This window comes from Siniperca chuatsi, linkage group LG10, assembly GCF_020085105.1.
Source record: "Siniperca chuatsi isolate FFG_IHB_CAS linkage group LG10, ASM2008510v1, whole genome shotgun sequence".
NCBI classification, from domain to species: Eukaryota; Metazoa; Chordata; class Actinopteri; order Centrarchiformes; family Sinipercidae; genus Siniperca; species Siniperca chuatsi.
In genome coordinates, this window is record NC_058051.1 from 21,952,018 (window position 1) to 21,964,738 (window position 12,721).

At 39.0% G+C, this 12,721-nt stretch overlaps 1 protein-coding gene across 11 annotated transcripts in view; it reads right to left on the bottom strand.

Annotated features, from left to right (window-relative positions):
• Positions 1-12,721, bottom strand: part of LOC122883587 (cadherin-4-like) — a 338,624-nt gene that overhangs the window by 44,597 nt on the left and 281,306 nt on the right. For all 11 annotated transcript variants that reach the window (XM_044212507.1, XM_044212506.1, XM_044212505.1 and 8 more), the window contains one exon: positions 476-631. In XM_044212507.1, coding sequence (XP_044068442.1) covers positions 476-631 — 156 coding nt within the window. The remainder of the gene's footprint in view (positions 1-475; positions 632-12,721) is intronic.

Here is a 12,721-nt window from a genome sequence, read left to right on the forward strand (position 1 = left end):
ATGAAGAGAGCGCTTTTTTAAAACCAATTTTTGACAAACTTTTTTTGGATTAGTTTTTATACTGTTCAGAATGACACAAACATATACTAATACAACTGACAGATAATTACAAGGAAAAAATGTGTGTGTGTGTGTATATATATATATATATATATATATATATACACACACAAGAAGAAAAGATTGTTTTCTTGTATTTTTTCTTCTCATTTTATATATATATATATATATATATATATATATATACATACATATACACATTTATTTAACAGAGGGCATTTTTATAATGTAAAACTACACTGATTCTGATTTAGACCTGTTTATGTTGTCGCGGTATAGAGACTTATGTATCAAAGGGTTAAATGGCTGTATAATAATGTTTATGGGTTTCTTTTCAAAGGTCATAGCTGTTCTATGTGCATGTATGTGTGTGAGAGAGTGAGACAGAGAGAGAGAGAGCGAGAGAGACACTCACATGGTAAGAAGAGCGACGTTCTCGATCAAGAGGTTTGGTGACGAACATCTTTCCAAGCACGGGGTCGATATTGAACACCTCATTGGGTGGTTGATCTGCTCCCACCCCAGTGATGCTGTATCGGATCGAGATGTCCTTGTCCTGGTCTGAACGAATCTGCATCACAACAAACAAAGAGGAACACTCCATCAATCAAGTGTTTATTAAAGTTTCCTACTGTGTTTCACTGAGCCACGCAACATTTTCTATCTCTATACTTCTCATTCCCTGAGGAGACTAAACTAAAATACACAGTTGCCATGGCCTACCTACATCTATTGCTGCAACATGTGCTGGTGGGTGTTTATTATTCAAGGACCAGTTTGTGATATACAGCCCCAGAGTTTAATAATTTTGTCCTTACACAGTCTCAGAAATCTGATATTGCATATTATTCACTGGAAACATGCACAGGCAAACAAACACACACACACACACACAGACACTTATTCATCTCAGTTTGGCATTTCTAGCTACCACATATTCAAGGATTCCATTAGTGCTGCTGCAGGAAGCGCTATGCATTCTATTTGGCAGAATTGGACAGCTTCAAAAGAGAAATTTTAATTCAATATTTCGGGGAGAGAGAAATGAAATCAACATATTTTTACTGATAACTTTGACAGTGATTTATTAAAATTTGCTGGAGCCAAACTGGGATTACAGACAGGTTGTGAACAAAAATGACAATTAGATAGGAAAGTGTAAATATGAGGTTGTAATGGTTGTGTAATTAGGGAAGCAACAACAGGCAACGTAACAATAAACACATTTTGAGGAGGCAAAAATAGGCCAGAAGAAAATAAATCCCAAATCCAGGGGTGCTCAGGAGAAGAGAATTATTTAATAATTGTGGGAGATGGGAAGCAGAATGTTCTTTAAGAAATAGGCCTGTATTTTGGTTCAGCTTTCCTTGCCAGATAGACAGCTAATAGGTGCATTCAGTGCACTGCTAGGCCTGTGATTTGGACTGAAGTGCGGTGTAATTGGGACTCATTTGGAGGAGTTTTTCAATTTAGTGCCCAAATAGAGTCCAAACCTCCAAGCATCCCATCTCTTTCCATTAACTACATGACAACCCGTGAACATCAGCCGGAGTATCAAAATGACTCAATCATACACTTACTCCAGTATGCGGGCACATACTGTACACACATACACAAACGGACAAAAATACACACAGAGGAATGGCCAGTCTTTTTTTTCTAATCAATGACTATTTCAGTGGAGAGCCTGAGTGTACCCGAAGAGTAAGACTGTCCACAGTTGTCCATCTTTCACCACTTGAGGAACCAATTTAGTCACACTTTTGACACACCAGGAATTCTGCCCTGCTGAGAAAATGGCTAGAGCAACTAACAAGGACAAGGGACGGACATACAGTATTAGACAGGTATCATCCTGACTTTTCCTACTGGTGGAATAAAAACCTGTCACCATCATCGACACTATCAGTATTTTCCTTCTCCTTCTCTTCATCAGCACCAACATTATCATCAACACTCCATTAAAAAGACCCGGTCGAGGTGTGTCTTTTGTAATCAAACAAATGTGATCAGTTGTAGACACCTTCCCTGTAAGACTGCAAGAGCAGCTGTCACAGCATCCCACTAATGCTATTTGTGCATGTCTGTATGTGTGTTTTCTTTGGGGAATAGGGGGAGGAGAACGTCAGAATGCTCTGCACATATCTCAACAAATTACTGCTGACAGCTATGATAATTAACGAGCTGCAGGCATCGACTGCTATTACTTCAAAGAAACGCTACCCGTTAAACACCACAAACTATAAAACTATAACAACTATCCTGCTAGCACCGCAGTTGAACTCTCAATGTACCGCCATTACCCTCCTCTATAGGCAAAGCAAAGAGACTGCAGCACACTGACTCCATCTACCTCTCCTGTCGCATTAGAAAATACAACCAATTATTATACATCCAAGTGCCAAACTGTCTCTCCCTCTCATTCATCCCCCTTTTCTCCTCCCTTCTCCTTGTCTCTGCTTTCCTCTGCCCTCCCTTCTCCTTTCCAAGTCCTTCTCTCTCATCTCCACTCCTCCCCTTTCCTCTCATCTCTCAGCTCCGCAGTACTCTCTCATCACTCTCTCTCTTTTTTCACTTCAGGTCTCCGTGGGGACAGAAGCCATGCATGAAAAATGAAATTACTTCAATCCGTTGGCCTTGGCAGTGGCGTATAAATCCTCACCAGTTAGGAAGTGATAGCTCTCCATAATTCCATTTGGGTTTTCCCCGCCCCTCTGATTTCCCACCCGTTTCCAAGTCGTCCTGTTTGGGGGAAAGAGATTCAGCTGCACGTTTCCACAGTCATTCCAGCCAATTAGCTCTCCCTCCCACAACGTTCACGTAAAACGCTTTTAAAACTATTGAGGGATGGCACCAGACTCATTTGTTTCTGCCAAATATTTGTGCATGGTTGTGTGTGCACACTTATGCACATTCAAGCTTGCACAATTGTGCTTTGTCTGGCTCATGATTGATAATGTATGTAATAACATGTGCAGGCATATCACATGCATATATACATGGCTATGCATTAACAGATCCAATAATGGATGTCAAGGAAATTAATCAGCTAGCTGTTGTTGCATGTTATCAGTCTCTTCCTTTTATCACAGAATATTGTGACAGGCGGGATGTCATTTCAATAGTGAGCGGCTCTCACTGTCATTCTGCCATTTTAGCTTCAGAAAAGGGAGGGAATGTGTTCAAAAAAGCCCAGCATGAGATGAAAATGAAGAGCTTCTCATAACTGCACAAGTACTTTTTATTTCCTTTAATGAAAAGAGGGAAACTCTCTCTCTCTTACTACACTGCTATGTTGTACCTCACACAATAACGCACAGTAACACACTCACATACACATAAAATATCTCCATTGGGTAATAAATAACAAAGGAATTCATTTTTAAGAGCGCCAATAATAATCAAAAACTGTTCTTTTCTCTGTGTTTTTTTCATTTCCTCTGATTTTTATTCTCTAGTTTCTTGATAGTGTGTGTGTATGTGTGTCTATAGGGGAGAGTGGACGAGAAGCTCTTTGCTAGGAAAGATTGATAGTGAGCGTGAGAGAGAGAGGCAGAGAGAGAGAGAGAGAGAGAGAGAGAGAGAGAGAGAGAGCGAGAGCGAGTCATGACTGTATTATCCAGCATCAGAAACCAGACACTGTCTAAATGACCTATTTGTCGACGGATCAAAGCAATTCCCTTCATTACTGACAACTTGTCTGGTTCTTAAGGAGATCTTATCAGTGAGCTTAGCTCCCTTCTGCCAGGCAAAACTGAATCAAATGAGAAATTATCATGCTACCGGGTCTTCGGGGAAAACAGAGAAGAGGAGATGAAGAGAGGGGAATGAATAACACAGAAGCTACCACAGTTACTGGGGTGCAGAGGAATTAATTCTCACTTAAAAATTCATGTGTCAACTAACACATTAAAAAGTATCCAACTACCACCACAGATGTGTGTTTCTGCATGCTGTAGATATACACTACTACATATTTTAATAATATGATATATATTTAAAAGAAATTAATCCAAATTGCAAGTATTGATTAGGTGACCTATACTGCATGCTGACAGGGTAACGTTAGTGTGAGATATGTACAAAGATATAAGTAGTTGCATAAAAGACACAATAGAAGTGGAGCTGTTTATACTGAGTGACCAGAAACCTACCCTGTAGAGGGTTATACAACCCAATCGAAGCAGTTGCTTCGAATATTTAATCCACCCCCATAAATATACATGGGGGTAGAAAAAATTCTAGAAACACCTTTAAATATAAGCAGGCCTGTCGCGATAATTATGTTATCGACTCTATGTCTTACGATATATGGACATCACCTTGATAACTTTTGCTGACCTCGATATTGCCCGTTGTGTTTACATGCGTGTTTTTTTACATAAGAATGTCACCAACATTTTAGCCAACATAGTGCCAAAATAAACAGCAGGGTTTTCCCTACCATTATAAGACTTGGGGTGCAGGGCTTAAGCATTTTTTTCACAGCGCCTAAGCTGAACGAACAGAAAAAACTATGCAGAAAGAAACGTTTTCCTATCACTTCTGGTTGCTGTTCTGTGTGGAGTTTCACCGTGGGCGGAGCTCAGGCAGCTCAACACACACACACACACAGTGTTGACACTTTCTTGCTAGATTTTGCAATTTTTTCAGACCCTCTTAGCGACTTTACTTCTAAAAAGAGACTAGCGACAAATTTAGCAACCTATTCAGACCATCATAAAGGCGAGAAATATATTCAAATATATTATATTGTAATTCATTCCCATGCATGCTGCTCAGAGTAATCGCAGTCCTTGGCTCTTCAGCCAACAGTGCCAGGATCTCGTCTCTCCTTCTCCTCTTGCGGCGTGTGCAGATAGTCAGTAAGTGCCGCGTGTGGGGCAGGTTTGAGCTTCTCTCTGGCTCTTTCTCTCCAGATCTTTGGATCAGAGTGTTCCTATAGCTTGTAAATATTTAAATAGTTTGTTTGATCTTCTCCCTCCCTTTGTAGATTTAAAAAAAAAACTTTTTTACTTGAAATATACAATGTCCCTGTAATGAGTTTGTAATTATTTGGCTAATAATTTCTCTGTCTACCTTGTCTCTCCCTTGCTGCAATTGACAACCCCTATGCTTTATGCAAATGAATGCAATGGAATGCCATGCAAATGAATGCCCTCAAAATGACAATATCGTTTATTGCAATTATTGCTGTGACAATATATCATCTAACAAAAGTAGTTATCGTGACAGGCCTAAATATAAGGCTATCCAATTAAACACCACCAGAAACTAACGCCTGACAAAGGATCAGATTTGAATCAACATCCTAATTGAGTCAGCAAAAATGCAAGGCAATAATAATATAATCAATATTTTTATATCAACAATGGATCACATGATTATTTGGATGTGAAAGGGGTTGCACATAGTGATGAAACACAGAGAATTATCACCTGAATCTGCAGTTCCCCTTAGCTCCATGGAGCTTTGTAGCAAGTTTCTGCTCATTGTTTTGGTTTTAGGGCAGCAACGTTTGGTTCACTATTACTACTCTGCCAGGGTTGTTTTTGGCCGCAGTAGGCAGCTGTTTTCAGCAAAAAAGCTCTTAAAACCCACTGTACACTACTTGCTCAGGACCAAACGGCAGACAGACACAGTTAGCGATTAGATGGTGAACATGGTGAACATTTTTGTACATGTTGCATGCATATTTAGTTCATTTTGCATTGTCATCACTAGTTTCAGTTAAATTTTGCTTTAAGTTGCATCAAAATATAAAGGCCTACACCTAGGCCCAAGACTGTACCAAACACATGCCACAGCAAAGCTGAGTTTTGGGGAAAAAATACTTTTGTTTGTGTATATTTAAGTTATTTGTAAGTTAGCAACAGTTTACGTTAAGTCCCCTAATTTAGCATTCATAAGCAGAATATGAACAATTACTATATGGTTTATAACACACTATAATGTAGTTGTACTGTAAGCAGATGCAAGTGTTAATAAATGTATTTGTCAACAACTATAACTCCTCCCATGGGCAACCATAAGTGGAGGTTGCTGTATAAACAGACAGTGAATATATTAAAACACAGTTGTAATAATATAAAGTATGTCTTCATATGAGAAGTTATAATTGTTGACAAATTCTGTACATTAAACACTTAAAAATGCCATTTTAGCTGCATACAACTACCTTATAGTATGTTAGAAACCATTTATTAAATGTTTGTATACTGCTTATTAAAGCTAAATAGGGGAACTTAAAGTAAAGTAAAAACTTAGTGTTACCTGCAAGTCTAGTTTAGAGTTAATTTGGTGTTGTTTTTCATTGTTAATATTGAGCTGTTAGCAGAGTGCCTGTCTAGTGTTTAATTGTAGTGATGTCTTGTCCACCCTTCATACATAGTTTGGCCATCGAGTACTGTCTATATACAGTATGTTCCCCCTGTTTGTCATTTAGTTAGGTCAGTTTGTTTCAGTTCTGTTGCAGTTCAGTTTGCTGCATTTTGCATTCATTTCTGTTTTGTTTACCTCTTTTAAGGCCCAACTGAGTTATTATTGACTTTTGCTTTGCATTTTCTCATTTTCTGGGGGGGTAACTAAAAAAAGCATCAATTAAAAATCTAAAACCATGTGTCTACCTGCTCAGACCCTAAAATAACTTCAGGCTCAGCTCTACTCGAGTTAACCTGGCTAGTCTTGGTTGGCTCAACTTTTTTTTAGGTGTTTCAGGTTCAAATTCAGGCAATGGTGGGCTTCTCTGCTTTGTGTGATACCAGAGCGATCCTTAGCATATTACCATTGCATTTGTTTGCCTCAGCATTCAAGATTTTCCTCAGCCCACGCAACTCTCACCATGGCAGATTAGGAGAGAAGGCGCTATATGTAAACAAAGGGGAGGAACATAGAGAGGCTTAGGGCTCGAGTATACACAATTCGAAATAGAATTTGCTGTGTTCACAGTCACTGTTGATGCCAGTACACTCATTATCTTGGTACAGTTTCTACAGAAACACTACAGGAGATAGTATGTTGCTAACACTTTACAATAAGGGACACACAATTTTGAGCAGTTACCAGGGAACAATTGAAGAACGAATGAGGAACTGACGGCTAGTGAACCATTAGTTAATGGGTAACTCCTTATCGGGAGTTCTTGTCATTGTTTTCAGATACAAGAACAGCCAATATACACACATTTGCTTCCACAACTATTTATTTATCTGCAAAATGATAAGTGAAGCAAAAGTGAAGCAAAATATAGCGTTTGTGTGCTTCAGCAGGAGACAGAGCTGCTGGTGGTCACAGGAGTAAACACACTCTCTGCAGCCTGCAGTTCAATGTGCCCGCCCCTTTCATCTGAAAAACACATAAATGTTAGGTTTTGTCCCCCTGCGTCAACATTAAAACGATAGCATTTTGTATGATCGATTTAGCCAACCCTTGCCTTACGAACACCACAATTCTACACCATTAGCGGATAGCGGTTGGCGTTAGCATGTAGTTCACATTAGCTTTTGGCTAGGGTAATAATAGCATGACATCAGTTAGCGTTAAAGCATTTAATATGCATCATGTGGGCCGTATGTGATTTACCTTCAACCGACTGTTCATCTGTTTCCGTGTCTTCCACCAGCGCAGTATAGCTTCTTTCGTTGTTGCCACTGCGCCAGAGAAGACAGGTGTCGTGCTAATTACCCTCTAGGAAGTGTGCCTAAGGCCGCGGGAGCGAGCACGTGTTCAGTGACGGTGGACCTTCATTACTACGCCTCGATTTCACCTAGGTAAATGAGAAATATAACGTGTCGATTGCTAATTTATCGTTTTAGTATTGTTGTTGTATCGACAAGGTTTTGTAAAGTAGGCTAACACATGGCTCATCTATCAAAATAAATGCCTTTATTCTTCTGTATGTGTTTCCCGCACTTTGTATTCATTGCACTGAAGTGAGAATGTTTACTGAAAAACCAAGGCAATCATATCATTTTCCTCGTAAAGGATTTTCATCTTTTTCATGATAATTTGACAATGTAATAATTTACCACGGAGACAACTTGGTCACTACTTGGTCATTCTATGTTACCGGTCTTCTTTGGAGCAACAGCAACAACGAAAGACTCAACTCCTGCGCTGTTGGAAGACACGAAACGGATGAACAGTCGGTTGAAGGTAAATTACATACGGCCCACACGATGCTTGTTAAATGCTATAACGCTTACTGATGTCATGCTATTGTTACCCTAGCCAAACACAAATGTTAGCTGCATGCTAAAGCCAACCACTAATGGTGGAGAATTGTGGTGTTCGCAAGGCAAGGGTTGGCTAAATCAATTGTACAAAATGCTATTATTTTAATGTTGTCGCATTGTTTTTCAACAAGTTTTTCAGATGAAACGGGCGGGCACACTGAACTGCAGGCTGCAGAGAGTGTGTTTACCCCTGCGACCACCAGCAGCTCGGTCTCCTGCTGAAGCACACAAACGCTGTATTTTGCACAGTTGGCTGTTCTTGTGTCTGAAAACAATCACAAGAACTCCCGGACACTGTCACGCTTACTGCTGAAATGTTTAACTAATGGACAGGTACTCATGAAGTAATGATTCAGTACTCAGTACCCAGTATGACGCACCACTCTACTTGAGGGGGCACAAAAAGGGTAACAAATGGACAGGTAAAAGTATTGAGGGACTACTTAGTAACCACTCAGTATGATGCACCACTTTAATTTAGGTGTCGTTCACTGACTGGTTCAGAGTTAATCAGGAATGGCTCATGAAGAAAGTGGTCAGTATAATCGATTCACAGATATTTATGAACTAATCATTACCTAATGATTCATTAATATAGGATCTCCCAGTCTGTTTTCTAGTAATTCATCATTATCTACTATATAGTCCTCCATTTAGGGAATTATTAGGGAAGTACTTATTAACAATTCACCAATAATCAAGTTGTTCCTGATTCGTTCCTCACTTGTGTCTTAATTAACAAATCATTAACTAATCATTAGCTACTCTATAAAATTTGATTAGGAGTTACTCATTAAGTAATGGTTCACTAGCAGTTAGTTCCTCATTTGTTCCTCATGGTAACGACTCTTAACTGTGTGTCCCTTATTGTAAAGTGTTACCAGTAAGTTTGTTTCCTAAACCAAACAAGGAGATAGAATGGAGAGATTATGGTCTTATGATGGATGAGAAGGTGAATGTGTGCCAGCCAATTTGATGACCTCACAAAATGAGTGACCGCTTCCGTTTAAAACCTTCCATTCATCCATTGATCATGTTGAAAAGCATGAGAAAAGTATTTCATACATTATCTATTGGTGTATTCTGTATTTTTATATGGACCATAATTCAGGCCCAAATATGATAATTGCTTTGTTCTATGCTGGTTTTTATATGCTAAATTTGATTAACAGTACCTCTTCCTTAATCTACAGTCTACCTGACAGATGCATAAATAAAATACCATAGATAGAATAGATTCAGTGCACGTATAGGTACAGCCATTATACATCCGGCCACTATATATTATAATTGATCTTTTCCATACTTGTAAGATTTTGAAATACAGGTAGGGCAGGTTGAAGATAATCTGCAGTTTAGCTTGTACAGAGAACTGCAATTACCATATGCATGGAAATAATGTTCTTGGGGCATTGTGGGTGAAACTGAAGCAATTATCATACAAATGATACAACTGTCCTGGTACTGTAGATCCTTGTGTATTCAGGAAGATGGTTCAGAGTTTTTTTTGTATGTTTTGTTTTTTGTTCAGTTCAGCTAGTGTCACAATGGCCACATTTCCCTCAAGAAATAATACAAATCCAGCTAAATCCGAAACATGCACCCCAAAGACACAGGTAAAGCACAACTAATCACATGTTTTTGTTAAAAAAGTGCAGCTGTAGTGTGTTGGGGGGTGGCAAAGATCTGACTGGAGGCCTGTTCACATTGTGGTCAGACTAAGTGGTCACAAACCCAAAAATACTGCCCGTGAGAACATGCCAATTTCAATTTCTTTTGAGATGTACTCTCTGCTTTAGTGTGCGCACTAAGGCTGCTTTACCAGACAGATCAGAGAGAGCAGATTCAGACTGCATCACAGTCATATTCAGTAAAACTAAAGCAAAAGCCACATGCACTGGATTGGTTTCTGATCTGCATTGGATACAATGTAAAACCATGCATTTTTTAATAAAGAACAGCCTTAATGTCCATAACTATTTTGTTTTTACTTATTCCATTTTACTGAAACTTATGACACAAGACAGCATATATATCAGATGTGGCTGACAGCGGTTTCAACATGGAAACATACTGACCGCATGTTACTGTTCATGCCAGAGAACGTTGCAAACATAAACCACACTAAACCTTGTCTATAAAAATACTGTCAGTCAAACATTTCCTGAAATCAGTTTGGATTTGGTTGAACAAAACCTTCAATTTCAAACACATTAAAAGGAAGGTGTCATCTCAACTTGGATAGATTCACAGCTTTGTGCATCATATTTTTAAGACAGCTTCAAACGATTGGTAGGCTGCATCTGTGAAGCTGTGTTTGAAAATAGAAAACACCTCGAGTTTTTAGATGAATGAAGACAAATTTTTACTGTAAGGTTTAAAAACATGAAAAAACAAAACAAATAATAACCTCCAATACTGTAAACATACAGTATGGCCCATATATATTCAGCATTCATATAAGTTTATATAAGAATATTGGTACAGATGCAAAATTGTAAAACCAAAACAAACACTCAAAAACACTGTGCCATGAAATGGAGCAAAACTGAATTCAGCTGCTTTGAGATGGTACTTCCAGAAAATCTTCTAAGTAAAAAGTCTCACTATCTGGCTTAAGCATGTCATACACAAACAAGAAACATACAGCCACACACACAAACACAGAGGCCTGTCATGAGTGTGCCAATTAGGTGTGCTGTAGTGCGCTACTGTTTCAGAGAATGACACTGTTTCAGTGAGCAGTAGGATAGTAGAAACAGTCATTTGCAGACAGCAAAGTCACAGCAAACCCCTAAAGAGCTGAAAGCTAGGCCTTTCACGGCTTAAAAGCCCAACAAACACGGATAGCTACACCAAACACAAATGTCGACAGGAACAAACAGAGAGACATGTTCCTTCAACAGTACAGTAAAGTCTAAAAGGCAGGCAAGAAATACAGGTATTGGCCAACAGGTCACAAACAGACTGGTTAACTCTGAAGAGAAAGAACCTGTACAAGAGAAAGGTTTTTAGGTGGCATTGCATATCATACACACACTCCATCTGTCAAATGCGCTCTGTTGCATGCACAGATAAAAAGGCACCGTGTGTGTTTTGCTGTGAGTCAGCAAAGTGTCTGCATTAAAAGCTTTCCTGTGGCCTTTTTAAAACACAGACTTTTGCTTAGGCTTTGATGTTGAGCATTGTATCTCTTCAAAAGGTAGCAGAGGATTGATGTTCAGTATGTCAGTCTGAAGTTGGGATTTTCAAAAATGCACTTACTAACTTAAACATAACACAAACTGCATTACATCTTGTATTCATTAGCTGGCAAGGATTTCATGGAGTCTGCATTAACAGACGAAACTGTGTGGATACGTATTTAAGAATGAGAGTCCACATTAAGCCTCTTAAATCTAAAAAAAAAAAAAAAGCTGTTTACGTGTGAGAATGATGTACATCCATCCTAAGTTTTTGCATTGGTGGTTTGGCTCTAGGGATGGCAATGTCTGTTGGTCGGTCCACCACTTTGGTCCAGACTGAAATTGATTGCCATGAAGTTTTGTGCCGAAGAGGAGAGATCCCCCGACTTTTCATCTAAAGCCACCATGAGGTTGACATTTGTGGTTTTGAGTGAAATGTCTCAACAACTATTTGATGGATTGTCATCAAATTTCATGTCCCCTTCACAATGAATGGCAATAACTTTGGTGATCCCTAACTTTTCATGCCATCATCAGTATGCTAACATGCTAAACTATGATGGTGAGCATGGTAAACATTCTACCCACGAAACATCAGTTGTTGTGAAGTGGGAGTGAGAACTGTTTCCGGAAGAGTTTTTCTCTGTATTTCCGTTTCAGTTTTTTCTTTCAGCAATATTCTCAATGTTGCTTAAGGTAGAAACACAGGATTATCCCAGCTAATGAAACAATCATATACTGTAGGTTTAAGTTTGGACCACCAGTTTAAATTATTTCAGCTTAGTTTCTTTGTTTAACCCGTCATTTTGGCATGGTGGAAGGCATTAAATACTACAACACCCACGAGCCTCATCTGCCATTGCCATGGAGAAGAATCCAGTCAGAGGCACAAATCAATGGTAACGAATTCAAAATGCTTCGTTGTTGCAGTTGTTAACAAAATGTGCCACCATAGTTGCTGAATTCTACAAAAAATGATCCCAAAATGAAAAGTGAACTGATTTAAGATAAAATCAGTTTTCTCAACACCGTAAACGTTAGCTACCACCTGCCGTTAGCAGCACATGTGACAAAATTTCCGCAGACGACAGGGAAGTGAAGTGACAATCAACGAGAGAGAGAAAGCTGTAAGCCATAAACAGCTGTTTCTTCGCACCTCCCCCTGCTGATTTTGACAGAGAATCGTTCATAAATTCAAAACATATTTAGCGCTCTGCTAGTGCTATGTTCTTATGTGAGTGC